General features: G+C 35.6%; 2 protein-coding genes and 1 long non-coding RNA gene across 59 annotated transcripts in view; 1 reads left to right on the plus strand and 2 right to left on the minus strand.

The window, feature by feature from the left end:
- Positions 1-351: 351 nt before the first annotated feature.
- Positions 352-14,669, minus strand: Hcf (Host cell factor). Of its 16 annotated transcripts, none has more exons than XR_015270289.1 (14): positions 14,506-14,669; positions 13,607-14,045; positions 13,223-13,535; positions 12,180-12,391; positions 11,934-12,122; positions 11,098-11,243; positions 9,934-10,905; positions 7,598-8,689; positions 7,318-7,537; positions 6,516-6,670; positions 5,208-5,468; positions 3,476-3,845; positions 1,045-1,244; positions 352-529 (listed from the first exon to the last, which is right to left on the minus strand). XR_015270289.1 is itself a non-coding variant. In XM_086826489.1 (13 exons), the coding sequence occupies exons 2-13, from the start codon at positions 13,923-13,925 to the stop codon at positions 1,111-1,113; spliced, it is 4,383 nt and encodes a 1,460-aa protein (XP_086682615.1). In that variant the 5' UTR covers positions 13,926-14,045; positions 14,506-14,669; the 3' UTR covers positions 648-1,110. The 16 variants fall into 16 exon arrangements, 12 of the variants coding, with proteins under 12 accessions (XP_086682615.1, XP_086682612.1, XP_086682621.1 ...); XR_015270288.1 differs by having other exon boundaries at positions 352-532; XR_015270287.1 differs by having other exon boundaries at positions 11,092-11,243; positions 14,506-14,667.
- A 3,659-nt stretch (positions 14,670-18,328) lies between these two features.
- LOC147644539 (uncharacterized) lies at positions 18,329-18,942 on the minus strand. The gene is made up of 2 exons (XR_015270292.1): positions 18,773-18,942; positions 18,329-18,691 (listed from the first exon to the last, which is right to left on the minus strand). It is a non-coding gene; the product is annotated as an uncharacterized LOC147644539 (long non-coding RNA).
- Positions 18,581-20,394, plus strand: part of PMCA (plasma membrane calcium-transporting ATPase 3) — a 41,660-nt gene continuing 39,846 nt past the window's right edge. For 12 of the 42 annotated variants that reach the window (XR_015270290.1, XR_015270291.1, XM_020954312.2 and 9 more), the window contains exon 1: positions 18,925-19,148. The gene's annotated coding sequence lies outside the window, so the exon portion shown is untranslated. Of the gene's footprint in view, positions 18,880-18,901; positions 19,448-20,394 lie in introns of those variants that run through there. The other 30 variants (XM_086826526.1, XM_086826534.1, XM_086826538.1 and 27 more) reach the window with 10 other exon arrangements.

Raw genomic sequence — 20,394 nt, forward strand, 5'->3', positions numbered from 1 at the left:
AGATAATATAAAAATGGCTATATCTCAAATTTTATAAAAAAAACTGTTGAAAACTAAAAATTTTTTTTCCTAAATATGACATCGTTGTCCGATCCGGTCCATTTCGACATATATACAATTTGGAGTATAAAAAAGACTAACTGCAAAGTTCCATTCAGATAGATAGATAGTAGAATCGGACTGATAGACAGACGGACATGGCTAGATCGACTCGGCTGTTGATGCTGATCAATAATATATACATACTAACTGCAAGGGTATAAAAAAAGGAAGACGAGAAAGACCTTAAAACGAAAACGAAACGGTTATTGGAATTAGAAAACGATGCAGCTGTCGAATTAAAAGTACAAATTTGGAACGGTAAAAATAATTTATTTTGAAAATAATTTTGAGCAGTCATTTAAAAAATTTATTGAATGATGGGAAAAGGATGTTAAAATACTGGACCAATGGAAGTGGAAAAAGAAAGTATTCCTGCCTTTGTTGGTTTCAAAAACAAACAAAGCCACTTGAACCTTCAGTTTACTTACTTCTGAAAAGAAACAAAAAATTTAAATATTTTAATAATAAAACCAATACAAAACATAAAAACAGAAAACCCAAAAACCTATTTAAAAACCGAAGTCACCCAGAAAATGTACGACATGTTTTCAAGTCTAAATTAAACTTACTTTGTTTTCTGTATTTACTTTATTATTAACTATGTGAATTTGATTTCATACACTTTTAATTAGGTTAATTGATACATACGATTTATATCTTGAATTGTAATTCTAATAGAATAAAAAAATTTAAAAAATGTATGACAAAGAAATAATCTCTACTCTGAAATTTAAAATATTTAACATTTGCATTCCAAATTCCTAATCTCGCCTTTAAATTATTAATTGTATCTCTTTTGCTTGAAGTACTTAGTATTTAAGGGCAAGTACTTACATTGCTACATTCAATTCAAGAATCAAAATCCCGCCAAAATCTTTCCAAATTCCCAGTCAATTTTTAAAAAGTTTTCAAATTGAAGAGATATTCATGGAGAATACATACACGTTTATTTATTGTGACCTCTCTATCTCTCTCCCTCTCTTAAATCCCATTTTCTGCAACAGTAAATCAATCATTTACGCCGCTCCGTCCACGCTTGTTCGGCGAACAGAATGTGCTACCAGCTGAGCTATTAGACTTATCCTGTGCCCGTTTTAGGCTTTGTGGGCCGGTAGACGTCGGCAGTTTTGTGGTAGTGGGATCTGAAAGGAATTATTACATTTAGTAAAGTATTATTAGTAGATGTAGTAAATAGTACTAGTATATATTTATTTATTTTAAACAAGGCGTGGTTTAGAACCGTCAGCCGTGATATTAGAGGGGTTCGCAGATTTCTTATATGCGCTTTACACAACATCTAAACAATAAGTTTTTCATACAAAATAGTAAAGAGACAAAATTCACAAGTACAAAAATTGTGACAGGTTATTGATGTGATATTTCAATTCATTTATGAAATTCTGACATTAAGTCAAAGCCTGGTGCAGATAGGAAGCAAATTTGGTCCTTAACAAGCTAATCATTTAAGAGACTGCGCGGTGCAAGCAGTTCTAATTTCTAATTGGACACGCTCTAACGAAACGAGCCACGTCTTCAGCCTTCGCAAGAAGGTTGCACACGGAGCGTGCCGCGTTAGTTGTATTTCAGCGAGGCCTGTAGTTTAGCGGCAGCATTTCACAATGAGCTAGACTGATCAGAGAAATAGAGTGTGTGTCGACGCGATCAACAAAACAAGTACGAGCACCGACACAAGCTATATCCCTAGGGGTGTCTGGTTCCGCTTACGGTGGCTCGGGATAGGTAGTCTTTGTGTTCTTTTCTTAGGATGCAGTCTACGAGCCTACGCTAGGAATCTTCCCAGGATTGCGGTAGATCCAGGTCAATCTCAATGTCATTTAAATGGTGAAAGACAACCTTTCAGCTTTCATTGGCTGAATGTTTGCATTTGATTGGTCAACATTTTTGTTAAAACGATCGTTGGTAGTCTGTTGTCTGGCATGCAACGCACCTTGTCTACATATTTAAAGTGATTTTGCAGACAATTGATTGCGTAGTTAGAAGTATTGCGAGGGAGTCTTGCGCTAAGCGATCCCCAGTGCTCGAATATTGCACTTTCCATAGAAGCCTATCCTGGAGATGAGTGTATAGGGCCGATTTGAAGTGCTCCGCGTGTATCTGTAAATTTCCGTTGTGTTCTTGGCCAGTGCGGTGTAATATAATTTAAGTCAGAAGTTTGCAACGCAAACATATGTACATATATTCTTGATCAGCATGAACAGCCGACACGATCTAGCTATGCCAGTCTGCCAGTCTGCCAGTTGTTACGCGAACTAATCTCTTAGGGTTTAAGCTATCTGAATAAAACTCTGCATTTAGTCTTCTATATACTCTCACTAGTATAAAAGTCGGAACGGGCCGAGTCGGACGACTATAGCAAGTAGCTGCCGTAGAATTTCGGTTCAAATTTTATTAAAATCGCAAAATTATATCGTATAGATGCAATACTTATAAACGATCATTAAATGCAGAGAAAATATATTGGTAATATATATAGGTAAATGTAATGAAAGTAGGCATTACTTGTGTTAACATAATTTCTTACTTTCATTAACATTAGCGAAAAATTACGAAAGTGAGTATTGTAAGAGTTGAATTTTTGAATAATGCCTGCTATTTGGTAATCAAACATTGGACGGCGTACACGTGCTGTACATCGGCAAATGGATAATCGTAATAATCGAACACAAAATGAACGTGCCGAATAAAATGCATTAAGACGGACCCGATATGCACATGTTCACTTTATAGAAACGCTACCTCGAAATAGACAGAACTTTACTTGATAAAAAAAAACGGACTTACGAGTCTCGCTATTTCTCCGCAAGGAGAAATCGGCAAGGGATTGCAAACTACGCCACGACGAAGTTGGCTCTCTTTCTTGCTCAACGTATTTTCATTTTATATGATTTTAGAAGATCAGTATTAATTCTAGGGAAATTGTATAGCTGCATTATGACAAGTGAATAACTTAATTTCTTTTCAACATATTTGCGTATAATCTGAGATGTTAAGTTTTGAATTCTATCAAGATCAGACGACAATATCTTAAATCTCATTTTAGCTCAGAAAATTTTAAATACGAAAATGTATAGCTAATTGTAACAAATAAATACTTCTCTGTTTTTCAACATATAAATATTTTGTAGCAGGCAAATTAATATAGGTTATCTATGGTCACAAAATGAATCTGCAAACTGTAGGAGTGATGCATCGACAACCCTTTCTTCCATGATTTTGCAACACTTTACAAAATATAACAACTAGGTTTCTTTAACCAAACATTTTGTGTCGCTGTTATTAGAAAAGGATTTATACTTTTGGCAACTTACATTAGAACGGAATATTATATGTATATTAGAGAATGAAGACTCACCCTGCAGCCATCTAACTTGTGTCGCTGGCCCATAGCCCTTCTGATTGCGGGCTGCAATCCTAAAGATAATTGCTGGCTTATTGGAGCAATCTACATGGGCGTTGGAGAGGGAGGCATTGGGAACGGTACACTGATTAGCAGCGCCCACATAAACCCGAACAAATGCCAATTGCGGTGTGGCTGCCAATGTCTTGTTATCCTTGGTCGTGGGTTTTACAGCAAGATATACTGAATATTCAACAATCTCCTTGGTCTTTTGTGCCGGCGGTGGTTCCCATGTCAGGTGGGCACCCTCCTTGACGTCCTTGGAAATCTTGATGGCCGAGGGAGCACCGGGAAAGCCAGGCAAGCAGGTCTTAAAGCTGGATATCTGGGTAAATTTGATAAAATATTAAACGTTTAACGAAGCTAGATAAAATAGGATATAGTTTAGTTTAAGGGGGTTGACCCATGTGACGGCCGTTTTTTGATAAATTCTTCTAAAAAGCGCCTAAGACTTACCAATGTGAATTTTTTACCATATATTAGGAAAATTATGAATTATTTTTTAAGTTTAAATATTGTATAATTTGCGAAACACGGGTTATTGAAGTACTATACTTGCGTGGGTCGGTTTTAAAAATGTGAATGCCATTACAACCGGGGTGAATGCGTACATCGCAGAAACTATATTTAGAAATTCGATTTTTGTAATAATATTGAATAATGATCATAAAAAAAGCTTTTTTACCGATCCAAAATATCATAGTTCCTGCAATGTCCGTATGTATGCTGAATATATTCTATAAGTTTCAACTAAATCTGTCAAGTAGTTTTCAAGAAATCTTATGCACAAGTTGGAAAAACTTGGTTTCGAGAAAAACGTGTTTGAATCTAAAAGCAGTGTTCTTGAAAATAGGAAAATGCCTTGAGGCGTCCTACTTTTCAGCACTGCGACTTCTTAAGAACATCGAATAGAGAAAAAATCCTTTTAACCATATATAGTAATAATAATATAATAACTTAAATTATTAAGCGATATATGGAATAAAACAAAATTTTGTTTAAAAACGTCACATGGATCAACCCCTTTGATGTATTACCGATAAGATCCTAAGAAAATAAAAACAAATAGGACAGTTACAGTCGATTTAAAAGTATTGTAGATAAAAAAATATATAGAAATATAATGTATTGGGAGACCGCAAAGGAAAATGATAAATTAAAGCAAAGCCACAAACATTAATAGGAACATTTTCAGAAACACCGATCGGTGCTGCCAACACATGTTCAATATGAACAGAAATTGTATTACCTATTAGCTCCCATGTATATTATAAAGTTTAGCTCAATTTTTGCTCAGGAGTCATTATTTTACATCAATTTACCAATCGAAACCCCATTTCTTTGTTAGGATTCCTTATAAATTAAGGGAGAATAATACGATGGTCTTGGACGCGGTAAAATTTTAAAACAATCTTGTTGTGCGTGTCGCACAAATGTAACTTTTGTCATCAAATTTGGGAGCTCTGACTCTTAATCTTTAAAATTAGTTGTTTCACACAGACAGACTATTGACTATAGCCTAATGCCTCGGCTAATGATTCTGATAACGCTAATTCATGCGGTCGGATTCCTTCTGATACCGGATATATAGTCTAATCAGGTATAAAATCAGCATGAGAGAATTTTTAACAAAGTGGAGATGATCAAATAACTATAAATAAAATATCTTCTAAATAATTGAACAAACCTCTCCCCACTCGCCACGACCGCAAGAATTGATGGCCGCCAGTCGAAACCGATACGCTGTTCCAGGATCCAAGTTAATGCGAGGATATTTACTAAGATCAGCCAGGTTATCAACATCAAAAACGTCATCCAGTAGGGAATCATCGAAAGAATTGGAGTCAAGGTAACTGGTAACGGTGTGAGAGAGATCCTTGAATATGCCAACAGTGTGCCATTTTTGCGCGTCGAGCTGGGGGTTAGCGATAATTGTATTTGATTGTACCTGGAAGAAAAGATTAGAAGATTTAAACACACAAATAATAAATAATATAACTTGTAAATATAATGATTGTAAGTAAAATATTTATTTATTTATTTATTTATTTATATAAAGCTAGAGGCTGGTTGTAAACTAAAGGCTAACTTAGGATAATGAGCATTGGCTGCTGTGGCCCGCTCGATTAAATATATACAGATTTTAATATATATAATATATATACTCAATAAGCCCGGCATTAGGTTAAACTTTGGTTATATAAATTATTTTGTCATTTACAATACGGCATTTAAATAACTTACAGCATTTTGACCTTATACAAGTATATTCCCCCTCAAGGCAAAAACTACAATACCCTGAAGGGGTATAAAAAGTAGCCACTTCAAAAAATTATGACATCAAAATTGGAAAAAAATGTAAACGTTGACTTTTAAGAAAACAAAGGAACATTAAATAAATAGCTATTGATATTAATACTAGCAGCCAGCCGAAGTTTTTGTACGTAAAGCTTCGATCACTAGGAATTAACACAATATAAAATATATATATTTATGTTTAAAACATTTCATTTCATTTCATTCACCTATATATATATATTATATTTACAGTTTTACATTAACTAACGATCTTTTATATGGTAGCTGTATGATATAGTCGTCCGAGTTTCATAAAATTAAAATTAAAAATTCTAGAATAATAAAAAAAGGTTTTTTCGGTTGCACAAAATTTAATTTAAAAATTTACGGCACTTAAGAAGCAGAATAGATGATGAATTGAGATGTTTGTATACCATTGCAGATTGCATTTGGATAATTATAAATATAAAATGGAACAAGAACGAAAGCTAAGTTCGGTACGCCAAAGTTTGTATATCCTTGAAGAATGAAATTCGATCACTAGTTATTAATACAATATAAATTGTGTTAAAAAACAACGGAGTCATGCCTACATTCACCTATACATATTATATTTATCTTCATCACTGCATTGCAAACTTCTGACTTAAATGATAATGCCATACAAAGGTATAAAAACCACAGCTTTTAAATTTACCTGGTTTTTTGAATTATCACCACCGCTCTTTCTGGGACTTGCTTCCACCAAACTCTTCACTGTTTCTCCACTATTTAAATTCAGAGCTGACGCATCAGCTGTTGCCGCCTGCATTACGGCAGCAGAAGCGAGTGCATCCAAGTGTGAGCCATCAACTGTAAATAAAAAACACAAGTCAAGTGTGACAGACTTTGAGTAACCAAAATATTGTGGGAAAATATTAAAGGAAACTTTACGTGCCCAATTATCTAATTAAAACAGATGTAAATTTTGACTGTTGTAAACAATAAGTACGGCGTATAAAAGCAGCATGTAATTTTGTTCGTGCGTTGCGCAAATAATAATTGGCACATTTCTGACCCTTGCAGGGTATTATACATTTACTGAGAAGATGGCAACGCACTGAAGGACGCATCTCCGATCATATAAGGTATATATGTATGTATATTCTTTATAAGCATAGTCTTTATCAAATAGTCCCTCAGTTTCGAAGATATCTGAATGAAACTTTGCAGTTAGTTTAATGAAAATCGGACGACTATATCATATAGCTGCCATGCAAACAATCGTTAAATATAGAGGAAAATGCCAAACTGTGAATGTAAAACTAAATATATAATATGTATGGGTGAATGAAATGAAAGCATTTCTTCTTTGTTTTTAAATATAAACACACAATTTATATTGTATTAATTCCTAGTGGTCGAAGTTCTATCTGCAAGGGTATATAAACTTCGGCGTGCCGAAGTTAGCGTCCTTTCTTGTTTTTCAGTATAGATATAGTTTCAAAAGGGATACAAACCATTCGGAAATTTATGTGGTATCTGGTTAAACTTGGTATCTGACACATCTGTTGCTCTATTATCGTCTCCTATAATAGCAATTGAAGCTGAACTACTGGCGTTTTTGTTGGTGCCTGAGACTTCAGCTGACTTGATGTTGGTTAGAATAGTGGCGGCTTCAGTTTCCGATGTTGTTGGACGATTATTTTGATGATCATTGGGCAATAGTGTGGACTTTATCTATATATAAAATTATATTATTATAGCAAAAAAAAAACAATATAAATCAGTTGTACTTACCGTTGATTCCCTATTAACTTGTTCTTTCTCTGTATATTTGGGCGCTTCTTCTAGGCTTTCCGCCGCTGTTTCCCTAGCATCCGTTGTACTGCTTACAGCGGACACATCCTCATTAATAGCCATCGGTATAGGCGCCATTATATCAGCACTAGTAGCTGCTGACGTGGATGTGGCATTGTCATTGTCGTCATTATTATCTTCTTCTTTAGCTTCATTTTCTTGTGGGTTCAATTGATCAACGGCACCATCCAACTGCTCTATGATATCATCCGTTGGGTCGATGTTGTCTTTCTTATCTGATATTTCCTTCAAGCTTTCCTTGGACAGAGTCGCCGATGTGGATGGCAGGATTCTAGCATGAATTCCTTTAGTGGTCAAAGTAACTGCACGTGGACTACTCCCAGAGTTAAAAACAAAACTTTTTCTACCGCTTAGAGTCGTAGAATTGGAAGTAGCAGAAACATTTGTACTTCCTCCCGGCACAACCATCAATTTCGAGTTAGATATGGCATTGCCTGCGGTTAGGTTTGGATTTGTGCTACTCATAACCGTAACAGCTTTACCCCCTATATATAGGGCTGCCTTTTGATGGATAGGTGTTCCGCCACTTACCACCTTCTGTCCCCCAGGGGCTTGAACGGATGAGATGCTTCGCAGCATTTTAACTCCACTCGGATTGGTTGATATAACAGTTCGATGACCACCAACAGAGCTAACCTGTAGGGGACTAGATGTGGTTGCCGTCGGACTAACTATACTGACAATACTTGTGCCAGTTGTCGACGTGCCCGTGCCCGTGCCCGAGCCAGCCGTACTCATTACCGCTCCAGCTGGCACAGTTCGCATGCTCCCACCGCCCGTTGTCACAATTATTATCTGTTGATTGCCCAACTGCGCTCCCTGCTTGTTTGTTATGACAAAAGCGGGCTTTCCGCCCATTACATTGGGCGTTACCTTGCCCATCTGCAGGATGTTTGAGTTCTTCATTATAAGTTTACCTCCACTTGTCATGGTGTGTGGTGAGACGAGTTTTAAGACATTTCCGGAGACAATGGAGGACTTTGGCTGTTGGTTTACCGGTAAAGCGGAGCCCTGAGAAATTAAATAAATATTTACAAATAAATAAATAACAAGAAATGAAGCTAACTTCGGAACGCCGAAGCATATAAACCTTTGCAGATAGAACTTCGATAAAAACAATGAAGTAATACCTGCTTTCATTTCATTCACCTATACATATTATATTTGCAGTTTTACATTCCCAGATTTGCATTTTTCCTCAACATCAAACGATCGTTTGTATGGCACCTATATGATAGAGTAGTCTGATTTTCATGAATATTGACCCAAAGTTTAAGACTAATATAAAATGTCTATACCTCTAATTTGATGAAAATCAGTTGAAAACTGAAAAAGGTTATAAATTTAATTGTATTAATTTCTCGATCATTTATATGGCAGCTATATGATATAGTCGTCCGATCTGGCCCGTTCCGACATATATACGAGTGAGAGCATATAGAAGGCTAACTACAAAGTTTCATTCAGATAGCTTCAAAACTGAGAGACTAGTTTGCGTAGAAACGGACAGACGGACAGACGGACATGGCTAGATCGGCTCGGCTGTTTATCCTGATCAAGAATGTATATACTTTATATGGTCGGAGGTGCCTCCTTCACTGCATGGCAAACTTCTGACTGAAATTATAATACCCTGCAAGGGTATAAAAATCAATGAAGTCATGCCCACTTTCATTTCATTCACCTATGTATATAAAAATCGTATGTATGGCAGCTATTTGATATAGTCGTCCGATTTTCATAAAATAAAAGTCAAATTCTAGAGTAATAAAAGCATATATCTCAAATTTGATATCTGTTGTCAACTCAAAAAGTTATCATTTTTAATTGTATTAATTTTTTCGATCGTTCCTACGGCTATATAGTAGTCCGATTTTCATAAAATTGTACACCAAGTTGTTGAATAATATATAATGGCTATATGGGCAATCCTCAAATATAAAATGCAAATGTGCATATGCGATTACCAATATTCGTAGTTTTAATGGTAATTATCGGTTTCAAAATAGTCGCGTGCGACCCGGAGTAAAAATTAATTTAAAAAATAACTGCTTAATATTTTAAAGTAAGTTTAGTTATCGCAGCGAAGGAGACTGATGCGACGAAAAAAGTAAATGTGTTCAGAATCAACAGCCGAGTCGCTTCAATGTTTCTTTGGTAGAGGCAACAACAATTATCTCTAGCTCTGATATGCATTTATATATACCCTGTCTGATTTTTCTTGTACAAAATTTAGAAATATTAATAATACTCACTTGTATTGGGGTTTGTGTATTCCCAATTGAAAGACTCTGTGATGGATTGCCTCCACCTTTAGTCACGTTAAAATTAACCTTGGGCAATGTCTGCACCGTCATGCCACCGCTGCTCGTCTTGACAAACTGCAGTTGAACATTGGGTGCCAATGTGAGAGGCTTTTGGATAAAATATTGTTTGCCACCAATGGATGTTGTGGTGGTCGTAGTCGGTGATCCAGCACTTGGCGCGGATGTTTTTAATATATTAATTGTGGCCGAGCTGTTGCGCAATGCTTGTGATGATGATGTGGCCGCCGCACTAGACACAATACGCAAGGCATTGCCAGAAGCAGCGGCTGTGGTTGCTCCTGTTACTGAACTAAGGACAACATTCGCGTTAGAAGTACGCAATGCCACCGGATCTGTTCTCGCTGTTGTCGTTGCAATTGGTCGGAACTTTTGCAATATATTACCGACAGAAGTATTTCCGCTAGTTGTAACAGGAGCGGAAGCAGCAGTACTGCTAATAACCGATATTTGAGGCTGAACAACAGATGTGATGGTGGCCGCATTCCCCGATTTCTTTTTTAACTGTGGGGACGTGGGTGGCGACCGTGAACCCATTCCCTCTCGGGCTTGAACATTTATTTCGGCTTTTATAGTGTTCTTACCATCTGTGCTTGAATTGGCTTCATTTCCTGCCAACAACAATGTACTCTCGGGGCTATTTTCTGGTACAGTCGTTGCTGTTGGCTCATTGGCTGTCTTTGCCGCAGATGTTATTACCTGATTAACCAGGTTCTGCGGCTGTTTCGTGCCTGGATTTACAGACGGTTGATCTATTTTTTGTATTTGTAAAACGTAAGCAGCCGCAAATGTTGTCGCTGTCCAGGAGAGCTCCAAGGCATGCGTGGAGGCGCGCACTAGCGCCACTTTAACAGCGTAAAGGGGCTTTGTCACCTCCAAATACCAAAGGTCTTTGCAGCAAACCTGTAAGGGAACAGTTATATAAATCTATGACTGTTGATTTAAGACGAGCACCGATCTTCCTTCTATCATTTGGTTTGCGTTCATTTTTCATCACCCTTTTACAATCAAAACTAATGAAGTGATGAAAGCGGTTCAGCTCGCCTCTTGGTAGATGGAAATACCATTTAAGTAGAATATATATCTCACCCTAACCTGGTTATTCCATGCTTTTCGATAACCGTCCCGACCAGACCACACATACAGACGGCTCTGTATGCCCACAGCACAGTGGCCAGCACGAGCACGCGGCACATTCTCTTCGACGGTATCCAAGGTAACGTTATCCCAAGACATAGTATCTGAAATTATATCGAAATCATTCATTTATAATGGTTTGGAAGAGAAATGTAATTAACTTAATGTATATTATTATTTTTTTCTTATGTGTAAGCTAAAAAAACTGTTTAAATGTTCTTATTTTATATTTATTTCAATTAATAAACTTATACTAGCCGATACGAAAGAAAGTAAAAAGTGGACTGTAAAGCCTGTAGTGCAAATTCGTAGTCACATACTATCACAGTTTTGGTAAAACGTTCTCTTGATGTGAAGTTACACGGACATAGACGATAAGTTTTTAAAGGTGAAATTTATTATTATTAGAATAATCAACAATACAAATGACAGTAACATAATCTTCAACAAACGCATCAATTGAGAGAAATTGTCCATCCGTATCTAATCTTAAAAATTAAGAATACTATTGTCACTGCTGCATTAATTAGAGTTTTCAGAGAGCTAAGTTTAAATTAGGAGCTGTACCCCAATACATCTACGAAAAGAGGTGGTTTGAAGAGTATTAAGAGATACTAGTAACTTTTCAGAAATATAACCTACGGACATAGCTAGATCGACTCGGCTGTTGATGTTGATCAAGAATAAATATGCATTATAGACTCGAAAATAACTCCCTCATGGTGTTGCAAAATTCTAATTAAAATTATAATACCCTGTAAGGATAAATTAATAAAATGAACACCATTACTTACCCAAATCAAGAACAGCCAATGTGTTTGTACACTTCCATTCTCGCTCTGTCGTTGACTTGGATTCATTCATCACCAATGGTACCCAGCCTCCAAAAACATACATTTTGTTTGCAATCATTGTGGAACTGTGCAGAGAGCGTGGTAATGGTGCTTGCCCCAGAGTTCGCGGCTTTGCCCAAGTCATGGATTCTAAAAAATATGGAATGCGACTTTGAGAACATGCTTTTATGTTGTGAAAAGACTAACCTGTGTCAAGTAACCACAAATCCCCCAAACGGCAACCGCTCATACCGCCATAAATCAATAAATTCAAGTTTCCGTTTGCTTTGCTGGTAAATGCTATACCAGTGTGCGACTCTCTGGGTGGCGGACTATCCCCAAAGGTTTTTGGAACTATCCACTTGCCATTGTGACTGTGAACGCCGCGGGTGTCTAGTATATACAGATCGTTCAGGTATCTATTTAATAAAGAAAAATAAAAATATAATAATAATATATATATAAATCTATATATAGGTATATAAATACATGTTAAAATTTACTTGTAAATTTCCCAATTTTTATACCTTTGCAGGATATTATAATTTTAGTCAGAAGTTTGCAATGCATTGAAGGAGTCACCTCCGACCATATAAAGTATATTCTTGATCAGCATCGACAGCCAAGTCGATCAAGCCATGTCCGTCTGTCCGTCTGTCCGTTTCTATGCAAACTAATCTCTTAGATTTGAATCCATCTGAACGAAACTTTGCAGTTAGTATTCTATATACTCTCACTCGTATATATGTCGGAACGGGATCGGACGAATATATCATACAGCTGCCATAGGAACAATCGGAAAATTTTTGGAAAAAAAATACAAGTTTTTAAATTTTTAACACATTTTCATCAAATTCAAGGTATTGAGATTTTATAATATTTTAAATTTTGTGTAAAATTTCATAAAAATCGGACATAAATACAATTAAAAATTACAACTTTTTCAGTTTTCAGTAGATTTTCTAGAATATTTTAGAGTTTCGATTTTAATTTTATGAAAATTGGACGACTACATCATAAAGCTGCCATACAAGCGATCGTTGGATATAGAGAAAAATGCAAAATTGTGAATGTTAAACTGTAAATATAATCTGTATAGGTGAATGAAATGAAAGCAGGCATTACTTCATTGTTTTTTAACATAAATATATAAAATGTATATTGTATTAATTCCTAGTCATCGAGGTTCTATCTGCAAGGGTATATAAACTTCGGCGTGCCGAAGTTAGTCCTTTCTTTTTTTTACTAACTTGGGTATATTATTCTTTGGATCATCCGATTCATTTGCCAAACCGCCAAATAAAAAGATCTTATCGCCAACCATGGTAAAACTGTGACCCAAACGTGGACATGGCGACATGCCATCACCATCGGGTGACTCGGCATACATTTTCCGCCATTCCCACTTTGTGGCCTGCAGCTCGTACAAATCGTTTGAATATTTTCCATATTCAATCATTCCGCCAAAGACAAACATTCGAGTTCCTTCCACAACGAAGCCATAGGCTGCGCATCCATTGGGTACATCTCCCTTAAGCACTGGCACGTACCACTGATTGGTAACTATATTTATAAAAAAGTAAGAGATTATGATTTTTAATTATTATATACAAAGATAAGAATAACACACTTACCCGTGTTGTAAACATGCAATTCATCAACAATTCCTTCATTGCCGCCACCAAAAACCACCATTAGCTCTTTAATGTTGATGGCGCGGTGTCCATGGCGTGGACGCGGTTGTGGTCCCGTAGGATTAAGAACTCGTTTCCATCGAAATCCGCACATAGGTGATGTGCTGCCGGCTGTCGAGACGGCAGCTTGCCGATTATGAAAGTTTTCATCATTATCCACATTATCTATGCGACTATTATCTTCCGTTTGGAGCATAAACTCTGTATTCAAAACAGTTTCTAACGCTGATTTTTCAGCAATGATGTCCGAACATTCCATAATTTAAAGTTTATTCAACACCAGTTTTGAAAGAGAAATGCGTATTTATCAATTGTGTGAGTTTGTAAAAAAGGAAACAGCATTTAAGAATGCATTATTGCCGATTTTAACTGGTATTACCTGAAAAAAATAAATAAAACAAATAAACAATTTAATATTTAGTGTAGGTCTTGGTATAATAAAGCGCCTTTAAAGCTTAATACCAGTTTTGGCTTCATTTAAATTTTAATACCTTCATTTTGAAATAACAATTATAATTTACATAATAAAAGATTAATTTAGTTCTGGTGTATATTTAACATTAATTTCTTTGTTATTTACAATATTCTTAAACGCATCCGATAAATTCGTACAAATATACATACATATTTACCGGAAACAACCAAAAAATACTATAAATATATGTATGTTATATGCATACAAAATACCAAAGTGAGAAACTCACTCTCAGTGAACTTAACAATTTTTTATTGGCTGGCAATGCTGAGGTACAGACGCTGAACCATTTAGTGTATTTGGATCACCCAATATACAAATTTCACATATTTCCACTGCTTTTTCATAGATTGAAATCACTTACAACGCTATCCAAAATCAAATATGCTTAATATGTTTAATAAAAATGTATATATATTACGGAATTTATATATAAACACTTTATGAGGCCCAGAAAGTACACCAAAAAGCCGAACAATCACAAAACGATGCACGCACGTCCTAGAGATGGCCCATCGCCTTTTACACGAAAATCAATTGGTATATCGATGTTTATTCAAAATATTTCGCACATATAAATAAATATGGGCAATTCTCCAGAAAGGTCCATCGCGGCCCAAAAAATAAAATTGCTTTAAAAACGAGTATTTTTAACATGGTTACATTGAAAATTGGTCACGTTAATCAAAACTAAGAGAATTTTTAATTTTCTAAAATAAATTGCGAAATAATTTAAGTCAAACACTCGTAAACGCAATATTTTAAAATCAAACAATATATATTATTTAGATAATTGATTGCATAATTAACTACAAAATTTTCAGTGTTATTTTAATTTTGAAGCATATTTAGGAAGAACATTTTAATTGTGGTATTTACAATACTCAATACCAAATACGATTTGATATTTTCTTTTTTTAATATCGATATGCGCAACAAAAAATATCGAATGATATTTGGCATGAAAACACGGTATGGCACAGTATGGTGGGTAAAACACCCTTATCAAGCAGTGTGAGAGAGCCAGAGGCAAATAGTTGATAACGGCTGTTCGTCAGCGCCGTCAGGTCTGCACAGAGACACAAAATCAAAAACACTAGAAAGTTGGATGGCGTTAAGAGATTTCTGACTGGACACTTTTAGTATTTCCAGACCGAGTTGCAAGAAAGTATACAAAATTTAATAAAAAATAATATTGTAACAATATTTAATATTTTTTATTCACGATCTCCCTGTCCCTTCTTCTTATTCCATCTTATTGTTAGAGGTGCAGAAACATCGAGTGAAACATCGATGTTATCGATGTTTGCAAATCATCGGAACCATCGATGGCTGGGTCACCACCATCGATGTTTTTTCACACAACTCCGAAAAAGAAAACCTTAAAATATTGGAATTAAAGACTTTAAAATTGTTATGCGGAAAATGCTAAGTAACCATTTATTTTTTATAGATGAGTACTGATTACTGCTCTTTAAAATTGGTAGCACCCAAATACTTGTCTAAACAAGTCAGGCGAAGCGGAAAGAGTGTTCAGCAAAGCTGGACAAACCATTAGTGACCGCAGGACAAGGCTCTGTGAACAAGCTTTTATTTAACAATAAGAATTCACATTTCAATAATACTATTGATAGTCCTGATATCACAGATCTCGAATAAAATCTAGTCATATTGTTAAATTCCATTTTTTTTAGAAACATCGATGTTTCACTCGATGTTTTTTTTTTAAACATTGAAAACATCGATTGACGCACACATCGATGTTTCTGTATCCCTACTTATTGTACATTTCATATATCGATAACTCTTAATGCTATACAATAGTTCATATCGATATTAGTGTTCTATGTTTTTACTAAGTTGGTACAGCAACATTTTTCCCCACGTAGTAAATTTAAAAAATATGATCATGTTTAGGTCTTTAGGTCCAGCTGTTGTCAAACCAAGTTAATATCGATTGAGTTCCATCGATAGATTAGATGTTCAGCTTAGGGATGCCACCCTGCCCCAAAAAAGAGATCGATAGCATGCACCACCTTCTGGAGGAATAGGTTCTTGACCTGGAATGGTTTGAACCTGAAACAACAGGGTTCCAACCAGAAAAAAGAGGAGGAGAAAGGAAAAGAACCAGGAAGTGGAGGAATAGAGCGGTTCAAGCTACGCGGAATTGCGGATTGGAGAGGATCAGCGAGGACGAGAAGCCAGATCGACGAAACCAAGAGGCTCGACGAGGCTGGTCACAAAATTAGCTAGGCCCATTTTGTTTGTTCTGTTTGGCGGCATTTTATTTGAGACCCCAAAGAACTCGAGCATAACCCTGTGTCTCGGCGACCGGTAACTGCATGTAGATATGTACATATGTACATATGTATGCTCCGGAACCTGCATTCTATACAACAAATTGCCAATTAAATAGAATCATCGTGGAAGACCGACCCGTCATCTAAGTGGCGACACCGGGAGCTTGGTAGCTTAAGCCATTTTTTTGTAGTTTTTGGTTAAATTTTAAATTGCCTTTTTAACGATTTATTTATTTAAAGTCTATATGTAATTGTTACAAGTTTTGTTGGTTTTATTATTTATTTATTACCTATTTATTCCATATTTATTTCTTATTATATATTTAATCTTTATTTTATATTTATTCTACACTTATTTATTTAAGTACGTGAATCTATATCTTTTTTTCGATATTTAACAAATGATCTATATTTATATCACATTAGTCGGTGCAGAAATTTAAATTTGATAAAAAACGGTTGAAAACTGAAAGATTTATAATTTTTAATTGTATAAATTTATCGATCGTTCCTATGGGAGCTATAGAAAATAGTAGACCGATTTTCATGTATGTAGAATATATAAAATGCTATATCTCAAATTTGATCAAATTCTGTTGAAAACTTATTATGTTATAATTTTTTTTTTTTGGAAAAGTGTTCCAATCATTCCTATGGCTGCTATATGATATAGCCTGATCCGGCCCGTACCGAAATATATACGAGTGAGAGTATATAGAAGACTAACAAAGTTTCATTCAAATACCTTCAAAACTGAGAGACTAGTTTGCGTAGAAACGGAGAAACGGACATGGCTAGATGTTCTAACCCTGGAGCCACGCGGCACGATCCTCTCGCAACGGAAAAGTCAATTATCAAGCGAGCAAAAAAAAAATGTCCCAAAGGCGCACTACCGTTTTTGCCTCTACAAATTTTAATTTTCTGCAAAATCAAAACAGTGAACTTCGGGGTCTGCACCATACAAAATAGAAGAGAAAAATTGGAAAGTTGTATAATTCCAGTTTCAGAACATCTCCCAATATGCACTATTTGCAATATTTATTTGTTGAAAATGTAATGTTTCTAACCGTCAGTTTGTCTAATTAAGACGCACAACACTGGGTGGTTTATGTGGGCTATAAACAGGGAACCAAATGTGAACCTACTGAGAACCACTTGCTGAACCACACAACGAACCATTGCAAAAATGCAGTGAGAGAGAGCGAGAGGCAAATAGTTAAAAACGCCAGTTTGTGAGCGCCGGTTTAAAGGCCTGCTCGGAGATGGCGTTAGGAGATTTCTGACGCGACACTTTTAGTATTGTCAGACCGGGGTGGAAAGAAGTATAAGAAAATGTAATAAAAAACAGGGTGTTTTCATCTATTTGCCTCCCGCTCTCACTGCCAGCTTCCTCACATATTTCAAGTTATGGATCCCGCCAGTAACAATAGTATGCGGAAAAGGCAAATGAAGAACTTTAGAAGAGCTGATACAGTTCATATAAATAAATAGATAGAGGCAAACACAATATTTTTGGATTTTGGCAATTATATTTATTTTCAAGGAAGAGGGGGAACCCTGAAGAGAAATATAAATAACAAAACCATAGGCCATAAAGAAAAAAATTGGTCAGCCTCGTTGCTCGCCTCGCCAATTCCTTTGATATCGATGCCACTAGCCGTAGCTTGTTCAACTTCCAAGTACTTGTCAGGTCGCTGTCGTGGAACATGTATGAACCATACCATTGGACTTCGGTTGCAACCTCTATCCGTATCCTACCCGATGGGTCGCCGACGAAGTACATAGTATGTCTACTGCTGCTATTTAGCTTGATCTGGCAACGCTTTATATTTTTCACTCGGAATATTTATCTTATTTTAGTACCCGCCCGATCGAAAACAAAGAATGTTTTTGTTCTTTTTTTCGCTACCTTTATTCGGAGTTTTGTCGCTTAAAGAATATTTATTTTATGTTAGTACAAGGCTTTAGGGTAAACATAATTAAGGCACCTGTTCTGTATTGATGATCAAAGATTGTTTTTAATATATCTAAAAGTTAAATGAGTTTTATGACGTGCTAAGGGGAATTTTAAGTACGATAAGTACGAAAACTTTTCAAACAGAAAAAGATGTAATCTATTTAAGTGTGGCCGAACATTTTAAAGTTGTATTTAGGCTATTTCTTACCTATACATGTAATTAAAAATATATGTCTACAAGAGTTTAAATGTTTGTGCTACTTATCATTATCATGTACAGAAAAGCCGCAGTGCTAGCGTAATAAAGGCAAACAAAATGATAAGTAAGATAAAATTCTTGGGCAAACAGATGTACGAGACTTCTATATACGTACCTTTTAAAACATACCACATTTTCTACAAATAGTGCTGTTCCTTAGCATGACAGCCCGCAGTCTGTTTTATACTCCGCAAGCAGTGGCAAGTTAATTACCTTATTAAGGTGAACTAAACGTGCTTAATATTAAGACAAATACCAGTGCATCGCATATTTGTAGTGCACGTAGTGAAAAAATAAACTCTATAACATACTTCGATACTTTTAACGTTTCGATACATCGATATGTTTAGATATCGAGTATGGAAAACAAGAACAAGGCGTCGAAGAGATTGGCACAGCACGAATTTAGCTTAAAAATATAGTTTTCGCCTTGATTTGCGCGGCGTCTTTATCTTGTTGTCGTCGTGTGATAATTAATAGCTAATTATTGTGTATGTTCATGTTTGTATGTTAGTTAAACGGACATTTTCTTGTGGTGGAAAGGATTTGAATACAAATTAGTTAAGTGAAGTGATATCATGCCCTTACAAACATACATGTGTACATAAGGAATCGTTTAAACGTTTACGGTTTGGAAGTTTGAAAAACGGGATCAATATAATTAGTGTGTATAAGTGTGCTTATGTTTCAAGGTTTTCTCCCTGTATATGTACCCTTATGCATATATCTAATTTCTATTGCCAATGTGCAAATAGATACATATGAATGTATGTTAGTTGTGACGAATGACGTAAGATTCCTGATTTTATGAGTGGTACAAAATGTACACACATTTAACTGAGAAATATAAATTTGATAATTTTGATTGGAATTATGTACATATGTGTTGTTATTCGACATTCAAGGGACATAAATATAAAAGCTTGATGCATACATAGTGGTTTATCCGCCTTATATGAAGGTCGTGGACCCATTTTACTCCTTAGGGGTCCCCTTATATGTATCTACCTTGTTAAAGCAAAAACACAAATACATCGAAAAGAATTCGATGCATGTGTATATCTATTTATGGAATACGATCATACCTCATAATTCTGATAAAAATTTCGTTTCTGCTGTTCGTTTGTCGGTCAATCGCGACGCGCCATATGTTTTCACTGTTTTGGTTCTATTTGGTTTGTACTGGTATCTGATTTTTAACGTCATTGTTAGATTTTTATCATATTGACAAAATAATCAGTTGAAAATATTTGTTAACGCTCTCTACTGACCACGGTATCTTTTATTTGATAACGCTCTGTACTAAACGTGGTATCTTTGTCGCAGCGTACTTGAATCGGTCCACCCCGAGCTTTATATTTATGGCGGTTCATGAAGTCATCATTACCCCCTATCTCTGACGCATTCATCATGCGTCACTATACTTCACTGCATCGCACATACTAGGTTTTTTTTAAACATTAAATGTCTTAGCCTAAAAACATCTAAGACCTAAAGTGCGCTGAGACAATTACTATTCCAATTTTTTTTTAAATGGCATACTAGGTTTTTGTAAGTTTGGACTCTAGATCTCATAAGAAACAAGAAAGGAAGCTAATTATATACTCTTGCACATAGAACATTAATGTTGGAAATCAATGAACTCTGCTGCTTTCATTTCATTCACCAATACATATTATATATTCAGTTTTTATCATTTATCACTAAAACGTACTGCATTCGCACGCGACAAAAACA

Source organism: Drosophila serrata, unplaced genomic scaffold (assembly GCF_035046125.1).
Source record: "Drosophila serrata isolate PLE 108 unplaced genomic scaffold, ASM3504612v1 contig_160, whole genome shotgun sequence".
Lineage (NCBI taxonomy): Eukaryota > Metazoa > Arthropoda > Insecta > Diptera > Drosophilidae > Drosophila > Drosophila serrata.

Excerpts from the sequence above, each read along its gene's own strand:
- Hcf (XM_086826486.1), bottom strand. The coding sequence starts at position 13,925 with ATGGAATGTTCGGACATCATTGCTGAAAAATCAGCGTTAGAAACTGTT. Across the intron at positions 8,690-9,933 it reads ATACACAAACCCCAATACAA|GGCTCCGCTTTACCGGTAAA; the intron begins GTGAGTATTATT and ends TTAATTTCTCAG. Across the intron at positions 7,538-7,597 it reads AAGTTAATAGGGAATCAACG|ATAAAGTCCACACTATTGCC; the intron begins GTAAGTACAACT and ends TTTTATATATAG.